Source organism: Poecilia reticulata, chromosome 3, assembly GCF_904066995.2.
Source record: "Poecilia reticulata chromosome 3, P_reticulata-male-v2, whole genome shotgun sequence".
Lineage (NCBI taxonomy): Eukaryota > Metazoa > Chordata > Actinopteri > Cyprinodontiformes > Poeciliidae > Poecilia > Poecilia reticulata.
Window position 1 is genome coordinate 12121911 of NC_088832.1, and position 22012 is coordinate 12143922.

The window sequence follows — 22012 nt, forward strand, 5'->3', positions numbered from 1 at the left end:
TTTGTGATTTAGTTCCTGTTGATTCCATCTTGAGTTAGTAATATCCTCAAGATGGACATTTGTCTTAGAACCGTTTATTTAAGTTTGCTGTCATTTAGGCTAGAATTTTTATTGCACCTAACTCCTAATTAATAACACAATATCTGTAATTTTTCTGCTTTTTATGAAACCCGTCTGGCCACATGAATAAATACAAAATAATGGCCACGACTAAATAATCTCATAGGCACGACTTTTTTCATTTATGGGCAGAACGATTAATTTTTTTTCCTCCTATGCCACCAGACAGACTTTGTACTACTCTTAGTGAACTTTTTCTTATTATTAAAAACTATGACAATGTGTTAGTTTTAATTAGCTTTAATTGTTTTTCAGCTCAGATGAAATATGCTTTTAGAATTTCCGAGTATTTGTGATGCACTTGAAGGCAGCAACGTCACACAAATGGCGGACGTTGTAAACACAGCTAACAGTTTCTCCGGGGCCAAAGTGAAAGCTGTGTTTTTAACATGGACAGTGTAGAGTTTGACCGGTTGGACAGCTTGGAGGGGTGGGTGGCAGTTAAAAGTAACATATTTGAAGAGAATGAGCCCTTTAAGTTGGGTTTTATCGTCCAGTGGAACGCTATCGAGTCGAAGTTCGCAGTAACCTGCCACAACCGGACGTTACAGCGGCAGAAACGTAAGGCTGAGGTCCCCGCCGGTGGCGAGCCTCAGATGAGCTGGGCAGGACTGTTCTCCGTGAACGACCTGAAACACGTCCACCAACAGTTCACATGCGTGGCGGACGTCCTGGGCGGCTGCTTCCCGGATTTATCCGACTTTGGGGAAAGTAACATTTGGGACTTGCTGCTGTCGAATCGGAAGTCCGGTCCGGAGGATGACGAACAGAGAGACTTTGACATGCCGTGCAGGAAGCTGGAAAAATACTTCAGCACAGCCATTGACCTGTGCGGGAGAAAGATCGTCCTGGAGACTCTGTTCACCCAGGATGAGAGGGATGTGGATGAGTACTTTGAAAATCTACAGGAGTTCAAAAAGAAGACCATGCAGGAGGAGATGTCAAGGGCCAAGGGTCACCTGAAGGAGGTGAGGGGCCACACGGCTGTCGGGGGTCCTGGAGTTCAGTCTGATTCACAAAAGTCCATCTTATGCCCCGAAAGGTCTTCATTAAGGGCTGAACAGTGGCGCAGTTGGTAGAGTTGTTGGCTTGCATGGAGTTTGCATGTTCTCCCTGTGCATGCGTGGGTTTTCTCCGGGTACTCCGGTTTCCTCCCACAGTCCAAAAACATTACATCTCTCCAAATTGCCCTTAGGTGTGAGTGTGTGTGTGCATGGTTGTGTGTCCTGTGTGTCTCTGTGTTGCCCTGCGACAGACTGGCGACCTGTCCTGACCCCGCCTCTCGCCCGGAACGTTAGCTGGAGGTAGGCACCAGCAACCCTCCCGACCTTAGGGTTGGAAACAAGCTTTAGCCTGGTTCACAAGCCAAAGATAAAAGATAGATTTATAGATTTGCCACACCTGGGGTTTAATAGTGTAGCATTTAATAAAATGTAGTGTTATTGTAGTTGTTTTTCCCAGCAGCATTAATGCAAATTAACTCAAACTACAACTCATCTGGCCATTGTTTATAACATTTTAAGAAATAATAATAATAATAATAATAATAATAATTAATAATTAATAAAATATAATAATATCTTTTTTTTTTTTTAATCTGATGAGTTATCTTCCTGACTCAAATACCTTCCCTGGAGTCCGAAAACACTGGATTAATGCAGACTTTTACCTCACTAAGCTGCACAGTGTATTTCTGAAGTGGAAACAGTTGCCTGTAAGAAGAGCGCCACACAGTGGCGGTGGAAAGATCTAAAATCAGGTCTAGCGTGACGCAGCTGTGACTTTGCTGCCAGAATTTCAAAAAGGAAGTCCTCGATGCCGAAGTGAAAACATACTTTTTCAATCTCATGTCAATAATTAAAAATCTATAAACTACAGTAATTGATTTCATGAATAAAAGTTCCCCTTTTTTTAAGTGGATGAACAAATTCCAAAGAGATCCTGCAAAGTGGTGCATTTTAAATGTGTTTATTATTTTATCGTAGCCCCCCCCCCACACCCCCTTAAAAACTGAATTATTGATTCATAACATGCCTTTCTTATAATCCCTGTGAAAATGTCAGCATGTCAGACATTGCCTGTCTGTGATTTTCACTCCTTATTAAACCTGTGATGACGTTAATATTTGTTCATATGTAAATTTCACTGGATTTTTATTATCTCTATTTAGCCACGTTGATATGGCTTTGCAAAGCTGTAACTCCAGACCACCCACATCCTGTTTGAAAAGACTTGCACCAGCTGTGTGTTTGGTATCGATCGGAGCGCAACAAACAACTTCCAGTAAAGATTTTTCTATCCGATCTGAGCTGTGAAAAGTCATACAAGGCAAACAACAGACGGCTCTGAGAATAAACTGAGGTGATGGTGTTTTTATCTTCACTTATTTTATTGTTTTTTCTATTTTATTTTTTTTTTAAAGCTGCTGCAGACTCACAGCACCACTAATGGGATGGTGGCACTGCTGAGCATCTATGAGAAGGAAGATGAAGCCTATCAGGACCTGGTTACTGTCGCCACCAGCTTCTTCCAGTACCTGCTGCAACCCTTTAGAGACATGAGAGAACTGGCCTGCCTTTACAAGATGGAGATTCTGGTGAGTCCGCTTGAAGCATGAACTACACACAACGAGTCATTTTCTTGTTTCGTTAAAGACTCTTTATCTCAAATCTAAGTTGAATCCCAGAGTTTGTCTGATCTATGAGGTGACATTCTGATCATAAACGGTACACTTGTTTTTTTTTTCTTTTCTTTTCTTTTGTTGTTCTGCAGAAATCTTTGGAGTTTGAGGAGTTGGGTCCCAAGAGGATTGCAGCTCTGGAGAAGGAGGCGGAGGAGTGGAGAATGAAAGCAGAGGATGCAGTCGCCTCCATTCAGGACATCACTGTCAACTACTTTGCACAGACTTCAAAGGCCCTGGCTGGTATAAGTTGTTTGCTTTTCTTTTTGTGGATCATGTCATAAATTCTGTGGTGGATTTGGTAAAAAAATAAAAATAATTATATATATATATATATATATATATATATATATCACATGAAAGCATCTTTTTTAATTAGATGAGAAAACATTCAGTTTATATGATATTAAATGACTGCAATTCAGATGAAAATTAATACATTTTCCATGCTTTGTCTTTGGAAGAATTTTAAATTATTCAAAGAATTTAACAAAATTCTAACATTAAACACCAAAGGTGTGAATTCATTGGTTGTCAAGGTAAAAAAAAAACAAACAAAAAAACTTTTAGGTTTCTTTGTAACCAATTCAGGTTCATAGTGAAAAGAAACAACAAAAAAAACAGATTTAACTTTGAACACTTTTTAATCTGTTGCATGGGTTTGAGAAAGTTGACTTCAAAAGCTTATTTTTCAGCTTTCACGCTACATGCAGAATATAGATGTTTGTGGAGCAGCTTGAAATTCAGGTGGGAGAAATGTCCACTGTTTTTTCCAGGTAGTTCAATAAAACTTTAAAAGCAAGTGAGATATCCTAAAGCAATGATGTCATAGCTGGATGTCATCAACATCATTTTCAAAGAGCTATCAGGGGGAAAAATAACTGGTAAACAGGTTAGCTGATGATTCTCATGTAATCATATAAGGTCTGTTAAGTTTTTGTGAGATGCAGCAGTTTGACAGATTTGCATGTCTACATCCAGGCATGGTAAAGCAGATGGAGGAGGATAAGAAACGTTTTGGATCCGCTGCCTGGGCGTCTGCAGCTCCCAGACTGGAGAAGCTGCGCTTCCTTTTAGCTAAGGAAACCTTGCAGCACATGCGAGCAGCAGAGATGTGCCTCAGCCGCAAGAAGGATGCCATCAAAGAGCGGGTACGTCTGACGGGGGTTTTGACTGCTTCTTCGGGGCTTCTGTAATTGGTGAAAACAATCTGACTGCGCTTAATACTTTTTTTTTTTGTACCAAGGCAAAACAGCTTTAGTAGTGACTGTAGTTCTGCAGCGATTTAAAGGGACTGCTGGCTTTTTATATTTTATTTTTTTGCTTGGTATTCTAGTCTGAATCTCTGGCTGCAGAGCTTCTTTTGATCTATTTATAAAGCTCTCTCTAAAAACTCAAAAGAATCCCCCCTCCCTGCCCCCACTCAAAAAAAAAAAACTGCCTTCATGCATAAATAAGTCAGTGTGTCTGTGTGTGTATACATATTCACAGCGTACTGCCTGTGTGTGCTCTGTGACTGCCTGGTGTAGAGCAATTTTAATGTCAGGATCACAGTATGGAGTGGGAATCTGGAGCAGATTATTTGCAGCCATAAGCTGCCACGCTGTGCATTTTGAGCTGGTCTTTTCTCCTTTTTTTGTGGGGGCAACAGGAGAACACTTTCAGCATCTTCACCTGCATTATTCATCTGATTAAGCTTGTTAAAAAGTCAGGCCCGAGGATGCTGGAAGTGGCCACCACTGTGAAATCAACGTGAGTCTTTTGCATAGACGGCTGTGTGCGAGTATTTCTAATGAGATCAGCGAGCTGCACCTACGCAGGATTTTGTGCTGGTGGCACCGTAACACCGTGACTCTGATGAATGCGCCGGTGTGCCTGCAGATTTCACAGCGTGACACGTTGGACTGTTTTTTTTAATTAATTTTTTTTTTTTTTTTTACAGTGAGCATTTCTGTGCGTGTGCACAACGCCCTCGGAAAACATTGAGACCTCTTTATGCAATTTGCATGTTTTGGTTTTTGATGCTTTCTGCAAATATAACCCACATTTAGATCAATTAAATTGAAGAAGTCCCTCCACCTTCGCAACTTCCACCTTTGCCATTTAGCAACCAGGTGAAAGACGTTGATCCAAACATCGACTGTGGATCTGGTTGGGTTTGTACACAGAACAGAAAATCATGGAATAAAGTTCTTTTCCAGGTTAGGACTGGTCTATAAATTGATTTTTATCTGTTATGAAAAAATCTGGAGGTTTTATTTTTAAGCCATATTACCCAGTCCTATTTCAGGTATAGAAAAAGAGGATGAAAATAGTTTTTTATTCTACATTTTATCTCATCAGAAGTAGTAGTAGTAGTAGTAGTAGTTGTAGTATGTTCAAACATTTAGCAGATTTACAGGGGCAACCTGAATTCTCAAAATTCCCAACTTATACAGTGTGGAAAGTGAAACCGGATATTTGTTTGAACCACATTGAACATCTCCTGATTTTCACCAATGATCTTTATTGTACCAGGAGGACTTTTAAAGATAATCACCAGAAAAGATTGGGAGAAAATCTCCAAACCTGAGTGTGCAAAGACTGCGGTAACAAAACACCTGAATGTAAATTTGCCTCCATTTTTGCTTTAGTTAAACTCTGTGACTGCGAATGTTGAAGTAATTGTTTCAGTTTGGGATCGCTCAGTCTGAACTGAAAAAGGGAGAAAAATAATTTTACTTTGCAAATGTTCTGGGCGTCGCGCAGCGTTCTTTATGATGGAGAGCATTTAGGGACATGGGCTTGAATATGAAGTGTCAGCTCATAATTAAGAATGTCAAGCAGTTTTTTTTTTTTTTTTGTTACTGTCATAACGCTGCAGGCAGCCGCTGATTCCAGCTCCCCTCATTAAGAGTCGCAGAGAAGAAAACTGTCTGAAGACGTTTCTACATCACATATTTTTACATCAGTTGAAAAGATGTAAACATGCAGTTGTGTCAAAGTGTTTTTAGCACGCATGTACAAAAGGGGGTTGAATTTAAAAAGCCAAATATTCCACACTTTTTAAAGGCTGACTTGACAAGTGTTTTTTTTTTTTTTTTTTCTACAGCTGGAGAACTTGTCAGGGAGAGTCCAGAACCAGAGAGCTGAGCAGGGGTCGGCGTTTGAGGCCGGTCAGAAACGCGACACAGTGGACCAGCTTGAACTGCAGTTCTATGAAACCCAGCTGGAACTTTATGACGCCAAGTTTGAGATCCTGAAGAATGAGGAGCAGCTGCTGGTGGCTCAGATAGACACCCTGCGTCGACAAATTAAAGGTGTGTGCTGAATCTAGTGGAAAGGTTTTATAGAAAAAAAATGCAACAATCTGTATTTAAATGCAATAGATTTTTAGAATAAAAATGATTGTAGGCATAAAAACAAGCTAAAATAATTGTAGATTTAGTTTTTCTCCTGAGTAATTGCAAGCATCAAGTGAAAACAGCATTTCATATTTAATCATATCATCTTTGTGTGATATTAAAATTATTAGCATAAAAGCTGCATAATGAAAGCTGGAAGACAGGGTGAGGTCAGCAGGACCGTGTCTCTCGTGACACGACCAATTAGTACTTTGAACCACCTTCTTCCTGTACAATTATAAAATGTTTAACATTGCATTTGGGTAAAGTACACATTCTAAGTTACTGGAAGTGAAAAACTGTGAGTGGAGTTTTGCTGCTGCCACAAATAGAAACTCACTGACAAACACTGCTTCTTATCGTTTTTTTTTTTTTTTTAAAGATTAAAGCTGACTCTGCAAAACGTGTTTAGATTTTTAAAATCATTTTCCACATCTGGGTAAGAAAAAATGAAATAATTTGCTATCACTTGAAAATCTCAAAACTGAGCCCGGAAAAATGTATATGCAAACAAAATAAAAGCATCGCTGACAAAAAGCTGTACTTTAGAGAATGTATAATTTATTAGTAATCTAGTCCTGATTTGAGGAGTTGACGTTTCACAGATTTTAATGTGGAGCTGGTCAGAGTTGGTCCTGAGTTATTGCTAAAACAGCAGTAAAATAACACTCTGTCAAATCTGATGCCAACTTTAAGCAATAAAACAGAAGTAGTTATTTTAAGCATTACCATATCCAGAGCTTTTTATAGGAAGAGCTGCAGGGAGAGATCTAGACATGTTTTTAAAAAACTGCATTTAAATTATGTCATACATATTTAAATTTGACACAGTTTGATTTGGGGTCACTCTGGGGAAATGGTCCCCTCCGTTCATGTAAATATTTCTCTAATTGCTCCTTTAGGGACATGGGGTGTTACCTCCAAGGTGCGTGATCAGCATTAACATGCTGTGCGTGTTTGTCTGTGTGTGTGTCTGCGTGTCTGTGTGTGTCCACCTGTATTTTTAACCTTTTATGCCCTCCAGAGTTTCCAAACTAAAACATAGCAGTGTGACCTTCACTATTTGCTGAAAAGAAGGGCCAAATGAAAATGAATTTTGCAAACTAATTGTCTGACTTTATGGAGGATTTAATGTAAACACTCACAGGTGAAGGCGAATCAGCAGTTTATCTTGATGATGTCATATTTTGAATATTGTAACAAGTAAATCCATAGCGTACGTAATGATGTTGTATGAATGTGTTTTTGTTTCAGAGCTGAAGGAGGAGGTGGTGTACTACGATGTGTGTGAGGATCAGGAGGAGCTGCAGAGCATGGTCCACACAGCGCTGCAACAGGCCGAACCGCCACTAATGCGTCAGCTCAAACGACGCCTGCAGACCCTGGAGACCAAGAGGGGCAACATCTGTGCTCGGAGGGCTTACCTGAGGAACAAAAAGGTGCGAAACGCGCTGCAGCCTCTTTATTCATTTTGACTTGTCTGCACCTTTAAAAAAGAAGACTCTTGGTAGCAGTTCATTTGTCTTTAGGGTACAAATACACATATTTAAAGCTCTGAATTATGTAATTTTTATTTTGAGGATGGATTGCAGATTTTAGTTTTGAACGCTGGAATATTTTAAATAACTTTAATGTTAAATAATACGTTTTCTTCAATAGCTTCCACATTGTGTGCCACATTGACTAGAAATCAGTGTGTAATTGTACTAAACTGTATATGAGGCACATGCATTTTTATTCCATTTTAACAAAATTTTTATTTTTGTTACCTATTTTTCTTAGTTTAAATTTAGTATTCCTCTTCAATAGCTTCTAGGTCATGTGACCTATTGAGTCAAAATCAGTGTGAAATTGTTGTAGATCTACAACTCTGGATCTATAACTCTAGACTGTTCCTCTTTAGGTCCAAACATAACTTCAGTTTTGTTTCTGTTCAGCTGCAGAAAGTTTTGGCACATTTATCTGTTTTAAGCATCTATTCAGTGACTGGAGGGGTTCAACTGGTACCAGTCTGTACAAATGAGGTACACTCATTTTTATTTGATTTGACCCTTTTTATTCCCTGTCGATACACAGCTCTACATTACCATGTCACCAGGTGACTCTGAACAGTAACACTTTATTTGAAGGGGTGTGCACAAGACTGACATGACACTGTCATAAACATGCATAACATGTCATGAACATTAAATTATCATAATTTACAAAATCATGCAAAGTTGGCACTTTTAATGGACTTTTGGAGCAACTTTGCATTAAAAGTGTCATTATTTACCAAATGACACTTCATGACAACTGTCATAAACATTCATAAAGACTTCTTTATGTTCATGACAGGTGTTTTGTCATGTTTATGCTAGTGTCATGTCAGTCTTATGCAGACCCCTTCAAATAAAGTGTTACCCTGAACTCTGAATTTACGTTTTACAAAGGAATTTTAAAAAGCATTACCTGGCTGTTAATGCTTTGAATACAATGTGCAGCTGCTGCCGAGTTACATAGATGCAGGCACATAAAGGAAAAAAAGGGGCAGGAAATATTGATGAGGACTGTCCCCTTCATGCCAGAGGTGGTGTGGACAACTTCAGGAAGTTACGCTTATGAGCTATGGACTATAAACCTCTACACATTTTACACAAATTTCTTCAAATATTGTTGAATTCTTGTGAAATGGATGAACACAAATGTGAAGAAAAGTGATCAAAGTTTTTTCCTTTGTTTTCTGTTACAAATAGAAAAGTGGGGTTTTTCACTTTTATTCAACCTACTTTAATCAACACACTTTAGAAAAGAGATTAAAGGGGAGTGCTAGCACTTATTTCTTTAACTTAAAGCCCTGTTTACCACTCAAAAAAACCCAGATATTCACAACGGAGGTGTGAATATCTACAACTCCTCCAGAGTTACCCTGTTTATATGTCCCTGCTTCAAATGGCTGGCTTAGCTCTTTAGCATGCTAATTAGCTAGCTCTGCTGAGGCCTGCTAATGATTTAAATAAGCAGAACACTGACTTCAGACACTACCAATCAAGGTGGACAGCTATGTCTTGGTAGGGTTTTAGTTGTGTTATTATTTTAAATTTTTAGATAATCGACAGAACAGTCGTCTGTGTGATTTTCAGTGGTTAGCCTAACCCTGCTTTAAAATCACCTGCAACATGGTCTCTGATCTAAGAGATGAACACATCTGTGTTCATGATGCATTTTATTTCTCTAATGATTCCCAACAAACCGCTGAGACTTTATAATAATGAAGCATCTGTACTAATCAAATTGGCGTCTACTAATTATAATTTCTTAAGCGAGAACAATGAGCATAAGAGGGGCTTAGGACTTCCTAATATTTCATGATTCACTAAACTGTAAAAGGATTTTCTTGAGCATATTTGACTCTCTTGAATGTTTGGGAATCAATGTAAAAGGTCAGACACTAAGTGTTATAAAAAAGCCCCAAATATGTGGAAAATGTTGTCAATGAATTTAGCCAGCTCTTATCAGTCAAGTTGAATACATCTGAAATCTGTGGAGTCAGGTAAAAAGAAAACAAAATTGTGGCCACGACATATTATAATTAAGTTTTTTCCCACGAAATAAATGAATAATCACCATTCTCGTTATTCTCGTTTCCATTATTAAGTCGCGGCCACAATTTTTTTTCTCGCATGTCACCAGACCCACTTCATAGAGATCAAATAAAAAAACAACAATTATTTTCCTTTTTTGTTGTTTTTTTTGTTTGTTTTTTAGCTTTATTTTTACATAAAGGAAGGAAAAACACAACACTGACACAGAACTTGCAACATTTAAAAGAAAGACAAACACATCAACAGGTACTTATATTACATTAAAGTTTGAATATATAGAATGACATAAAACATATTGTCTATGTATGATGATATAAAAGTGTTATCTGTTACATACACAGAATGACGATATGAAACTTTTATATCTTTATACATAGAATGACAACATAAAACTTTCTTGTGTATATTTCAAACACAAGAAGCTAATTACATTAATGCAAAGGGGAGGAATAGATCAAAAATCAAATAAAACATTTTCCTCCCTTATTTTGCTTTTTTTTTGCAACACACCTGCAACATTTAAAAGAAAGACAAACACATCAACAGCTATTTATATTAAATTAAAGTTTGAATATATAGAATGACATAAAACATATTGTCTATGTATGATGATATAAAACTTTTATACTGTCATACATAGAATGGCGATATGGAACTTTTATATCGTCATATATAGAATGACAATATAAAACTTTCTTGTGTTTATTTCAAACAAACACAAGAAGCTATTTACATTAATGCAAAGGGGAGGAATAGATCAAAAATCAAATGAAACATTTTCCTCCCTTATTATTCTTGTTTTTTTTTTTGCAACACACCTGCAACATTTAAAAGAAAGACAAACACATCAACAGCTATTTATATTAAATTAAGGTTTGAATATATAGAATGACATAAAACATATTGTCTATGTATGATGATATAAAAGTGTTATCTGTTACATACACAGAATGACTATATGAAACTTTTATATCTTCATACATAGAATGACAACATAAAACTTTCTTGTGTTTATTTCAAACAAACACAAGAAGCTATTTACATTAATGCAAAGGGGAGGAATAGATCAAAAATCAAATAAAACATTTTCCTCCCTTATTTTGCTTTTTTTTTTTGCAACACACCTGCAACATTTAAAAGAAAGACAAACACATCAACAGCTATTTATATTACATTAAAGTTTGAATATATAGAATGACATAAAACATATTGTCTATGTATGATGATATAAAACCTTTATACTGTCATACATAGAATGGCGATATGGAACTTTTATATCGTCATACATATAATGACAATATAAAACTTTCTTGTGTTTATTTCAAACAAACACAGTAAAGTTTGAATATATAGAATGATGGTATAAATCTTTCAACTTAAAACAGAAACAAACACAGGAAGAAGCTATTTTCATTACTGGAAAGAGATCCAACCTTTCCATTTTTGTTTCGTAGGTTTTTTTTTATTTGTTAGTTTCTTAGCATTTGTTTTAACAAAAAGGAGGACATAATAAAAATGCAACATTGACATTGATCTTGCAACATTTAAAACAAAGATGAACACAATCAACAGCTATTTACATGAGGTTATGAGTTTGAATATGTACAATGATGATGTAAAACATTCAACATTTAAAACAGAAACAAACAACAAGGAGGCTCTTCACTGTAAAGAGCCTCTTTACTCTTTACAGAGTCTTCTCAAACTCTGTACAAACTCCTTTCCTTTTATGTCGTCGTTTGTTTTAAAGCATTTTTTAAATTAAAGAGTTCAATAAAAATGTAACATAGAACTTGCAACATTTAAAACAAAATCACACTGTATGGCCTGTTTCAGGCCATTTCATGTATTTGAAGGGAATGAATATGTCGATGTCAAAGGACTCATTCACACTCTTCTGATGGAAGGCTACTGGATTGTAGCCACAGGCTGACAGAAGTGAGGCTGCAAATTTTTTGCGCCATCTGCCCTTCTGACCAACACCAGCAGGCAAGGGGGGTGAAGTGGGAAAACAAACGGCAAAGGGTGGACAGACCGGGAATCGACCGCCGTCGCAGTGGTTCCCAACCGTAGTCCTTAAGTACCCATGCCCCACATGTTTAAGGTGTCTCCTTCCTACCAAACTCCTGACTCAAAATGAGATACTTGTTAGATTTAATACTTATAATCAGTGGTCCCCAAAGTCAGTCCTCGAGGGCTCATTAGAAGGCCTAAGAAGAACATTGACATGCTGAAAAGGTTGTTACTACCACCAGGGAGAGAACTAGAACATGCAGGGTGCCGGCCCTCGAGGACCGACTTTGGGGACCACCTCTTATAATCAAACACCAGCAAAGAACTATTCACATGACTTTAAAGAGGTGGAAATTTGATGAAAGTTTTTCTTCTGCCAGGTTCTGCATTCTGCTTCCTTCTGCCTCTAAAATCTCTATGACCTCCAATTCATAATTCTCTGCCTCGATTCTGTGGGTTTTTTTCCTTGTCCAGCATGAGGCTGAGTCCCTGGATATCTTTGTGCAGAGATCTCCATTTCTGCCTTGATTCTAAGAGCCTTTTCCTGGTCAAGCATGAGGGTGAGATCCCGGATTTCTTTGAGGAGAGATCTGCGTTTTTTGTCCTCTGCCTGAAGCTTGTTGGTAAGGAGTTTGGTCTGAGCCGAGAGCGTCTCTGTCATATTGCAGGCTTTCTCTAAACCATGGTGAAGCTTATCACTTACCTGTTCCAACTCCAACTTACCTCTTTCTGCCTCTTCTCTTAGAGCCCTTTCTTTCTGCAGCTCTTTGTCTGTTTCCTGCCGAAGAGACTCTACAGTCTTCAAGAGACAACCAATTTCAGTCTCTCCTTGGACCCTTAGACTTTTCTCTTTTTCAACCATTTTCTCAAGCTGTTGGAGCTCCAGTTGGATTTTTTCAACCAAAATGGTCTCAGATTGACCCTCCTTGGACGTTTTCTCCATGTATTCAAGCTTTCTAATTAGTTGCTCCGCCATCTCCACAGCTTCCTCTTTGCCTGCCTCAGTTTGGGCTCTACGTTCTTGTTCTGTTTTCACTTCTTGCTCCAGTAGTTCTAATAAATTCTCTGCCTGGACCCGTTTTGTTTTCTCTTCTTGGAGCATTTTCTCTCGCTGTTGGAGCTCCAGTTGGATTTTTTCAACCAAAACGGTCTCAGATTGACCCTCCTTGGACGTTTTCTCCATGTATTCAAGCTTTCTAATTAGTTGCTCCGCCATCTCCACAGCTTCCTCTTTGCCTGCCTCAGTTTGGGCTCTACGTTCTTGTTCCGTTTTCACTTCTTGCTCCAGTAGTTCTAATAAATTCTCTGCCTGGACCCGTTTTATTTTCTCTTCTTGGAGCATTTTCTCTCGCTGTTGGAGCTCCAGTTGAATTTTTTCAACCAAAGCAGTCTCAGATGGACCCTCTTTGGATGTTTTCTCCATGTCAAGTTTTTTAATTAGTTGTTCTGCGATCTCCACAGCTTCGTCTTTGTCCGCCTCAATTTGGGCTCTACGTTCCCTTTCAGTTTTCAGTTCTTGCTCCATCATGTCAAAGAAAGCCTCAGCAATTTTGAATTGATCCAGATTTTCTTTTTCTGCCTCAATCCTCACCTTTCTTTCTCTCTGGAGCATTTCTTGAAGCTGCTGGACATCAAAATGAGGAATGTCCTCATCTTGAACTTTGATTGAATGTTCAGTGGAGATGTTCTTTATTCCTTCACAGTCGCCAGAGAATTTTAGGAGACTCTTGATGGCTTCCCTTTTTGCTGAATCACTTTTTGCACCAAGATTCATTTTGTTCTCCAGCTTTTCCTGGAGCTTCTTTATCTCTTTCTGAGCCACAGCGAGATCAATTTCAAACTCAATGGTGAGCATCTCAATTTCTTCACGGTGTTTCTTTTGCATCTCCTTCATTTGTTGTTGGAGTTCTTGTATTGTGGGGCAGCACGTTGTCTCATCTCTGCCCACCTGGCCTTGGTTCTTGGATTCAGCTTTCTCCAGCTTCTCCTTAAGCTCCTGAATTTCCAGAAGCAAGGCCTGCTTCTCCTCCCTCTCTTCTGAGACAATGTCTTCATAGTAGCGTTCAGTGTTGACTTTCTCCATCGTAATGGCCGCAACATCTTGATGAAGCTCCTTGATCTCCTGCTGAAAGATGTCAAAGAGCTCATTGTTGAGGTGATAGACCATGGGTTTCGACATTCTGGTTTATTCAAACAAGTTTTGCTCAAAACAATGTTCTCTGCACAATTTGCACAATCCGCACAAGCAACACGATCCGCACAAGCAACACAATCCGCACAAGCAACACAATCCGCACAAGTGAAAAGTGGGTGAAGTTCTATGGAACTGTGTGGCTTTATAAAGTACAGTTCTGCTGTATGATGCATGAAAACGCCTGTGATGTCATCATAGATATTACTATAGTGATAGTTCTCTTGTGGGCTTGTAAGCATTCTCACCATCTTACTGGCTGAATCTATTTCTCTCTCTCTCTCTCTCTGTGTGAAATTGTTATAGATCTACAACTCTAGATCTGTAACTCTAGACTGTTCCTCTTTAGGTCCAAAAATAATAACTTCAGTTTTGTTTCAGTTCAGCTGCAGAAAGTTTTGGCACATTTATCATGACCTAGAAGCTATTGAAGAGAAATACTAAATTTAAACTAAAAAATTAGGTAACAAAAATAAAAATTTATCTTAAATGGAATAAAAATGCATGTGCTTCATATATACAGTTTAGTACAACAGTTACACACCAATTCCTAGTCAATGTGGCACGCACTATGGAAGCTATTGAAGAAAACATATTATTTAACATTAAAGTCATTTAAAATATTGAACATGACTTGACATTTTAATAGAGGGTAGTGTGTCTCATGTAAAAGCATGAATTACCACTTTTCTGTATCAGTTGGTCACAAGGTAAACATTTGTTTGACCGGAGTGTATGGTTCGGAAATGTCCAACTCGAAACTAACTTCACACGTCACTGCAGCCAGTAACGCAGTAAAGTTTGTTTTGATCTGTGGCCTGTAAAGATGGCACTGAGCGACTGTGCGAGACGTAAACGCCTCACAACGTCTGACGCAGGGACGTTGGTTCCAAATCTCTATTGGCCAATAGTAGAGGAGCTGGACATTAACATAATGATGCAGCAGAAAAAGAGCAAGCAGAAAAAAGACAAAACTAAATATTTACTTTTCTTGACAAAAACGCATGTTTAAGGGAAATGAAAAAGAAAAATATATACATTACTTGACGGAATCTCATGTGTAAGGAAAAGGTAAAACAAAATATATATTTATGCTTTTATTTCTTATTATGTCGGTTTTGGTCCTCCGTAGAAACACCCACTAATCTGATAAAACACAAAGCTGGCTTCAAATAAAAATGATCTATACTCATGGATTTCTTTTGTGCGTGTGTCTTCAGGATCAGTGCATGGACGCCCAGGAGCAGAAGCAGCAGGCGGCCAAGCACAGCTCGATAGTCTTCAACCAGCATCATCAGGTCCACCTGGTATGTCACCACAGCAACCAGGCAGCCCACACAGACACTCACACATGCAGCACTATCTACAGAGGTAACTGGATTTAGTTTTTTTTTTCTTTTTCTCCTCTGTGTCTCCCTCTGTTGTCTGCAGAAACGGGAGAAGAGGAAAGAGGAGGAGCAGAGGAGGAAGGAGTGGGTGGACCAGGAGCGAGAGAAGACCCTGAGCAGATTACGATCCTTCAGAGAGGTCAGCCTCTCGTTCTGTCCCTTTCTTTCTCCTGCACATCCTACTTCATTTGAAAAATGAAATAAAATAAAGAAAGGCCAGATGGGTTTCTGTTTAAAAACACACCGGTTTTGTTTTATTGTTTTGTTGTTTGGTCAGGATTACAAAAATATTTCCATTTGTTAAATGACAGAAGAATAGAACAGATTATAGATGATATTGAAATTATAATATACTAACGAATAAAAAAGAAATGGGAAAGCCCAGATGAAAATGTCATGGCTTTGTAAAAGGTATTCTCTTTCCCCCTTTTTTTATTGCTTTTGCAAAAAAAAAAAAAAAAATTGGCAAAAATAAATGCAAAAAGAACCATTTATTTTTTTAAATGAACGTTGATTTCTACAAGATACTGACAAAAAACTAAAATATGTAATATAAAATAAACAATAGCATAAATATTCAGCTCCTTCAAGTCGGTGTTTTGTTGAATCGCCTTTGGCTGCAACCCCAGCAGGGAGTCTGTGTGGATCAGCCGCAATCAAGCCGCACATCTGGACCGGGGTGCAGCGATTGATGATTTCTGGCTGATCTCCAAAAGTCGCTGAGTCGATAAGAGGGGAATGATTATTGTTAGATATGACCTGGTGGGCCGGTATGTCAGTCAAACCTCTCTGTTAGCAGAGCAAAACAGGACAGCGGCTGATTTTTTTAGACCTTTGCTGAGGTGGATAAGATCGGTGGATGAAATCTGATTCACATGTCGGTATCAGCTGATCACCGAGACCCCAAAATGAAGGAAATCGGGGGTCAATTTATCGGCCGGCCGATTCACTGGTGCACCCATTCGTCTGGATGCTGCAGTTTTACCCCATTCTTCCTTGTAAACTATCCAACCTCTGTCAAGATGCATGTGGGTCGGCTGTGATCAGCTGTTTTCAAATCCTGCTGCAAATTCTCTGTAGGACTGAGGCCTGAGCTTTGACTGGGCCGCTCCAGAACATCCACCTTGTTTTCTTCAAACTCTGCGTAGCTTTAGATGGATGCTTCAGCTCGTTGTCTTGCTGGAAAATAAATATTCTAGTTCTCATGCAGATGGAAACAAATTGTCCTCCAGGTTTTTGCTGTACTTTGCTATATTTAAATTTGTATAATTTTTTAGTTTTTTATTTAAAATGAACAGAAAGGGGCAGAAAGAGATGATTTGTCCCTTTTTGGGATCTCTTTCTTTCTGTGTGATTTTGCGTTATATTCCACGATGTGATCTTTTTCATCTCCTCCTCCACAGAAGCGACAGGGACAGTACATCCTGAAGACGCCTCAGTCCAGGAAGTCTCCCTCAGAAGTGTCCTGTCCCTCCCAGCCGTTGTCCATCATCAGCCTGTCTCCGTCTGACTCTCCTGACGAGCCGTCCGCCGTCCGCCCGGCTCCTAGACGCAGCAAAACACCCAAAAAGCAGCAGCCTAAAGACATCCCTGTTCAGATCTTCTCTGCGCCGCCTCCGCCAACATTAACCTGCCCCACTGCGCCGCCGCCACCTCCTCCTCCTCCTCCACCTCCACCACCGCTTCCACCACCGCCTCCTGCCATTCCACCTCCGCCTGTCCGAGCTCCACCTTCCCCCCAGGACACGCCGATGCCTCTCAGCGAAAAGGAGAAGCCTCCTTTTCCAGCCAAGAACACGCTCAAGCAAAACATAGGTGAGGCGAAAGTGTGCAGCAAAGTTCAGACTTTAGGCGGCTCGCGTTAAACGTATAAAGACGAGAAGCTGTTTGAGAGAGTGCTGTGGGCAGGGAGCAGGAGATGCAGCATTTCCCCACTGCTGGCACAGTTGTTTGTTCTAGTGGAAAGTGCGTTTGCACATGGTGTTCTGTCCTATATTCCCAACGTCTCCCATGAGGACAGACGGAGGCTTTTACCTCAGTCTTGCTGTTTCACACCCTCAGCTCCAGTTCAACACGACTTTGTTGTTATTTCTTTGACATCAAAGAATGCAGTTTTTAATGTTTCATTTTTTCAAATGTTTTAAGTTCTGTTTCTTAACACTTTTGTTACTTAACACTTTGATTTCTTTCAGTTTTCAATGTTTAAGTTTTTTTTTTTTTTACCATTTTAATATTGTTTACCAGTTTTAAAGTTTTTCTGTTTTTGTTTCTTACCTTTCTTTTTCTTTTTTCTTTTTTTTTTTACAGAAGACTTTTTAATTTTTATCAGAAGAGAAAACAAAATCAAAACTTAATCTAGATTGTTTTCCTGAACAAAATTTCTCAGTTTTTCTCTTTTTTTTTTCTTTTTTTTTGCATGTGGCATTACTGCAGGAACTATGGATGAAGTGTTGGCCTCGCTGCAACGCGGACAGATTAAACTGCGAAAGGTTCCCGATGCTACGGACAACTCTGGGTTAGACGCGAGGAGCAATCTGATGTCCGCCATCCGAGAGGGAGTCAAACTGAAGAAGGTTAGATGTTTGTCACCAGTGATACATCACTGCTGATGTTTCCCATCAGTCAGATACATTTGACACCAAGTTAAACTACACATACAGATACAGATCAGCCGTTTTCTATGAGAGAGCATTGTTAAGTTGACCAAATGGAAAACCTTGAAGCCCAGTACAGATCAGTGTGTGTAAATGTTTCTTGAAAATGACAATATATTTACAGCGTGTTTTAGTATTTTAGATTGTTTAATGCCTTGATATTGTCACAGAATATATATATTTTTTAAATGATGGTTTTTCCATATAGCTGTATTCGTTTTCACACATCCTTAAAATTCAGGTCGGGAATAAAAACGTTTGGTTTGGTTTAGGTTATATAACAAGATCACTTATCACAGGTGTTTAATTATTCCAAGATATATTAAATTTACAATCTCATATTTTGTGCCCATTTTGGGAAAACAGTCTGACTTGTTTTCTGAAATGATCAACTCAACTTTTAATTATCAGGCTAAACATGAAAGCTTCTGCTCATTTTTGATGTTTGATTGTTTTGTAAAGAAAAAAAGAAAAAAAGACTGTTTTGTTAAGCGAGTGTAAAGTTCCTCTTGTCAGCGTGGTGGCTTTTGTTTGGTCGTTCAGTTGCAACGTTTTCCTATGTCAGAAGAAACAGTCAAAGCTCACACAAACATTAGTCTAATCTAAAACTTTAATTTTCTGACTGAATAGGCTTATGACTAAAGCAATTACACCTATTAAATCTTCCCAGGTGGCGTTCATTACTGATGCAGGACGTCTAATTATCTGAGCGCCTGGTGGCCAATCAGGAAGTTGCACCAGTAGCGAATATTACGGTTTCTGGTTTTACAGTAACACGGGGTGACGTTTTTATCGGTTTATTTATAATAAGGAGCCACACTGAGTTTAAAAGACAAACTACGTTTTCTTCAGTCTTAAACCTAAAAACAAAAACTACACATCTAATAATGAACACTGACCTTTTTTTTCCCTCATTATTATTGTTTAGCTTCACACCTAGTGAATGTGTTGACTGGTCAGTGGGGAAGGCGCAGGTGTTACTAAAACACCACCAGTGGTTCTGTGCTATTAGTGTCTCAGAAACTCTCCTTCCCTTTAATGGTCGAATCTGCGCGTTCATTGCATTAACACGGTAACACATTAATATGTCAAAAAGAGATTTTTTTATTTCTCCCTAAACCTTTACATAGAAATGCAAGCCAACTGACTGAGAAACAGGACTAAAATCACTACCGTTTCAGTTTTAGTGCTACTCTAAGCACCTTTCACACTGGTTGCTGCTGTAAAACACCTAATAACTTTGTTCAATTTAGTCGAAACCGACTTGTTACTGTTCATCTACATAAATTAAAATCAGCTCAACTAGATCTCCAGGTATTTCCAACAAGGGTCAACCTTTTTTTTTTTTCACTTAAATTGACATGAAATTTAAAAAATGTACAAAAATGTTGCATTGATAAAGTACAGAGCATAATTACAGTCATATCAATTATAAATTAGAACATAAGCCAGATGAGTCTAATTTGTTGGATTAAAGCAGGTATTTGACAGATTGTATCAAGCCCACATTTTGTTATTAAAAATCTATGTTTATTAGTCTGTTGTAGTGTCTAATTAGAAGTGACATGTTTTCTTTAGCGTGTAGCAGAAAATCATAGGTAAAGGTGCAAAGGCATCATCCTTTGTCTAATTGATCTATGTGACGTGTTTCACTTGGATTTGCTAAAATAAATGGCGTATTCTAACTTTCTGAATGAGCCCGTAGTCTCTCCAGCTACATCGTCACTCTTTGCGTTGCAGGTGGTTCCCACGCGAGAGGAAGTCCCGAGCGGCGCCGACAACGAGCTGGAGCGCAGCATCAAAGCCGCCATGATGAGGATGAAGAAGGTGGCGGCTGACTCGGACGACGAGGACCGAGGCGACGACGACGACTCGCAGAGCGCCGACTGGGACAGCTGAGAACACAAACCTGCAGAAGAAGCCGCTCTGACACAAACCCAGCCCCCACTCCCCCCCCAAATCCCTTCCTTCACGGCTTGTCTGCCCGAAGCTCGTGCTACGGCCAGATTTAACCAAAAACACGCTGCTGCTGCTTCTTCTTCGTCTGACAAGAACGGGATTACGCCTCTTCCGACTTAAACGCTTTAGTTTGTTGGAGCTGTCGCGCACTAATCCCATTGGTCCTCCTAAAGCAGCACCGAGATGTAAGAGATCCAAAAAGGCTCCGATCCGGCTAAGTACTAAGAGAGAGAATCGGGATTTAATCTCTTCTGAAACCTTTTTTTTTTCCTAGTTCTGGGAGGATTCTTAAAGTGAATGGCTAAATGGGATGTTCTGCATTATAAAGCAAAGGCGGTCGGCGGCACTGAAGCGCAGCGTGTGAATGATTGAAACTTACACAGCCGTCTGCCTGAAGGCCTGTAGTGAAGCTGCTGCTCAGCAGGGAGAAACTAATTCCTCTGTCATATTTCTGAATCTTAACTCAGTATCTTGAATGTAGTAAACGCGTTTCCTCAGATATAATCCAGCCGCTGTATTCCGGAGTATTTACTGTAAACTATGAAGAGCAGTGGTGTGTAAAGCCTTCAGCGTTGTTTGTACTACAAGCTGCCGTCTCCAAGTAATCAGCTAATTCTTCCTTCACCACGCCACAAGTAAAGAGATCAATTAGAAATGAAGGATACCTTTTTTTTTTTTTTTTTATAAATATGTGCAATAACGACCCATCTAATCATCTAAGCCTTGGTTTGAATTGATTTCTGACAAAAAGCATTAAAATGGTTCAGAGTAAATAAAACGTCTGTTCACTGAGCTGCACTGGAAACACATGTACTGGTTTATGAAAAATAAACCCAGATATGAAACCTTTGCAGAGCTTGTTTGAGTTCAGACATGCGCTCAGACGTGCTGCGCCCGGGTCGACATCCCCGCTCTTTAAACGCCGCGCACAGGAAGTGTGGAGCCAGTGTGGGTAAACCCTGCCGACTGTTCTCTGGCAGACTTTTTTCGCCCACCAACATGAGTCACAGAGCGGTGTCCATCCAGGCAGCCGTCTCTCTCTCTCTCTGTGTCTCTTTCAGCCAGCTGTGAGTGGCTGTTTTCAGCTGTGAACGTTAAAGAGCAGCTGTTAGCAGCGGCGGTGGCCTCTTCCCTCCCTTCATCCCTCCCTCCCTTTCTCTTTGCTCCGGAGGCGGCTCTGTGTGTGGGTTTCCTGTGGGGGAACATCCAGGTCGGGCACCTCCAGGGATGAGGATGGCAGGTATTTTGACAAGCCCAGCCAATTGTGCATCAATATGAAATTCCCCCTGCCTGTTACTATGGCAACGGTGAGTCTTGGTTGTAGTGGCCTGCAGTGCCAGGTCTCCCTCTCTCTCTCTCCTCTCTCACACATGTACCGAGCAGCATAGTGTCTTAATGATGTTTCACCAACTCGCCCACTCACCACCAGTCACACAATAAGCCTCGCAGAAAGTCTGCAGCCACGAACAGCAGACGGGAGAGAAATGCCGCTTCAACTCTGGAGTGGAACGGGTTTTTGATGTAGAGTGAAAAAAAATACTTAATTTGATTTCAGTCACATCAGAAGATAAATCTAAAAAAAAAAAAAAAAAAAAAAAGGAATCACTGATTCAAAATATCTCATTTGCCACAAATGAATGGAAAAGGCAGCTTCAATCTGCAACAAGGCAGACTGGCTCCATGTGGTTCCAGTTTATTAACCAATGCTCTGCCATATTTCATAATTGATGGAGAAAAGACTTGGATATCAGTTTGCGTTTTTATACTGAGGCAGCTTATCAAAATGGAAATGTCACGCTGGATTCATTACGTTTCACTGACTAGTTATTAAAAGGAGTAAAGAGTAGATTTGTTGTCGACAACCTCCCTGCATAAATTAACTTTCCATCAGATTTAATTAAACTTGCGTATAAAATTGATCATTTATCTGCATATTAACACCTGTTACTGATATTTGACACTCTCCGAAGGAGCAAAGGAAAGCTGAAATAGAACGTTTCATAAGTCTGTCAGTTTTATTTACAATAAAAAAAAAAAAAG

At 39.3% G+C, this 22012-nt stretch overlaps 1 protein-coding gene across 1 annotated transcript; it reads left to right on the forward strand.

Annotated features, from left to right (window-relative positions):
* Positions 1–425: 425 nt before the first annotated feature.
* On the forward strand, positions 426–20821 carry whamm (WASP homolog associated with actin, golgi membranes and microtubules). Its single transcript, XM_008404537.3, has 11 exons — positions 426–1088; positions 2543–2716; positions 2893–3043; positions 3782–3951; positions 5892–6099; positions 7438–7622; positions 15192–15278; positions 15403–15498; positions 16763–17174; positions 17793–17932; positions 19754–20821. Exons 1-11 carry the CDS (start codon positions 510–512, stop codon positions 19910–19912), a joined length of 2361 nt encoding a protein of 786 aa, XP_008402759.1. The 5' UTR covers positions 426–509; the 3' UTR covers positions 19913–20821.
* Positions 20822–22012: the final 1191 nt, after the last annotated feature.

Excerpts from the sequence above, each read along its gene's own strand:
- whamm (XM_008404537.3), top strand. The coding sequence starts at position 510 with ATGGACAGTGTAGAGTTTGACCGGTTGGACAGCTTGGAGGGGTGGGTG. Across the intron at positions 3,952-5,891 it reads AGGATGCCATCAAAGAGCGG|CTGGAGAACTTGTCAGGGAG; the intron begins GTACGTCTGACG and ends TTTTTTCTACAG. Across the intron at positions 17,933-19,753 it reads AGGGAGTCAAACTGAAGAAG|GTGGTTCCCACGCGAGAGGA; the intron begins GTTAGATGTTTG and ends TTTGCGTTGCAG.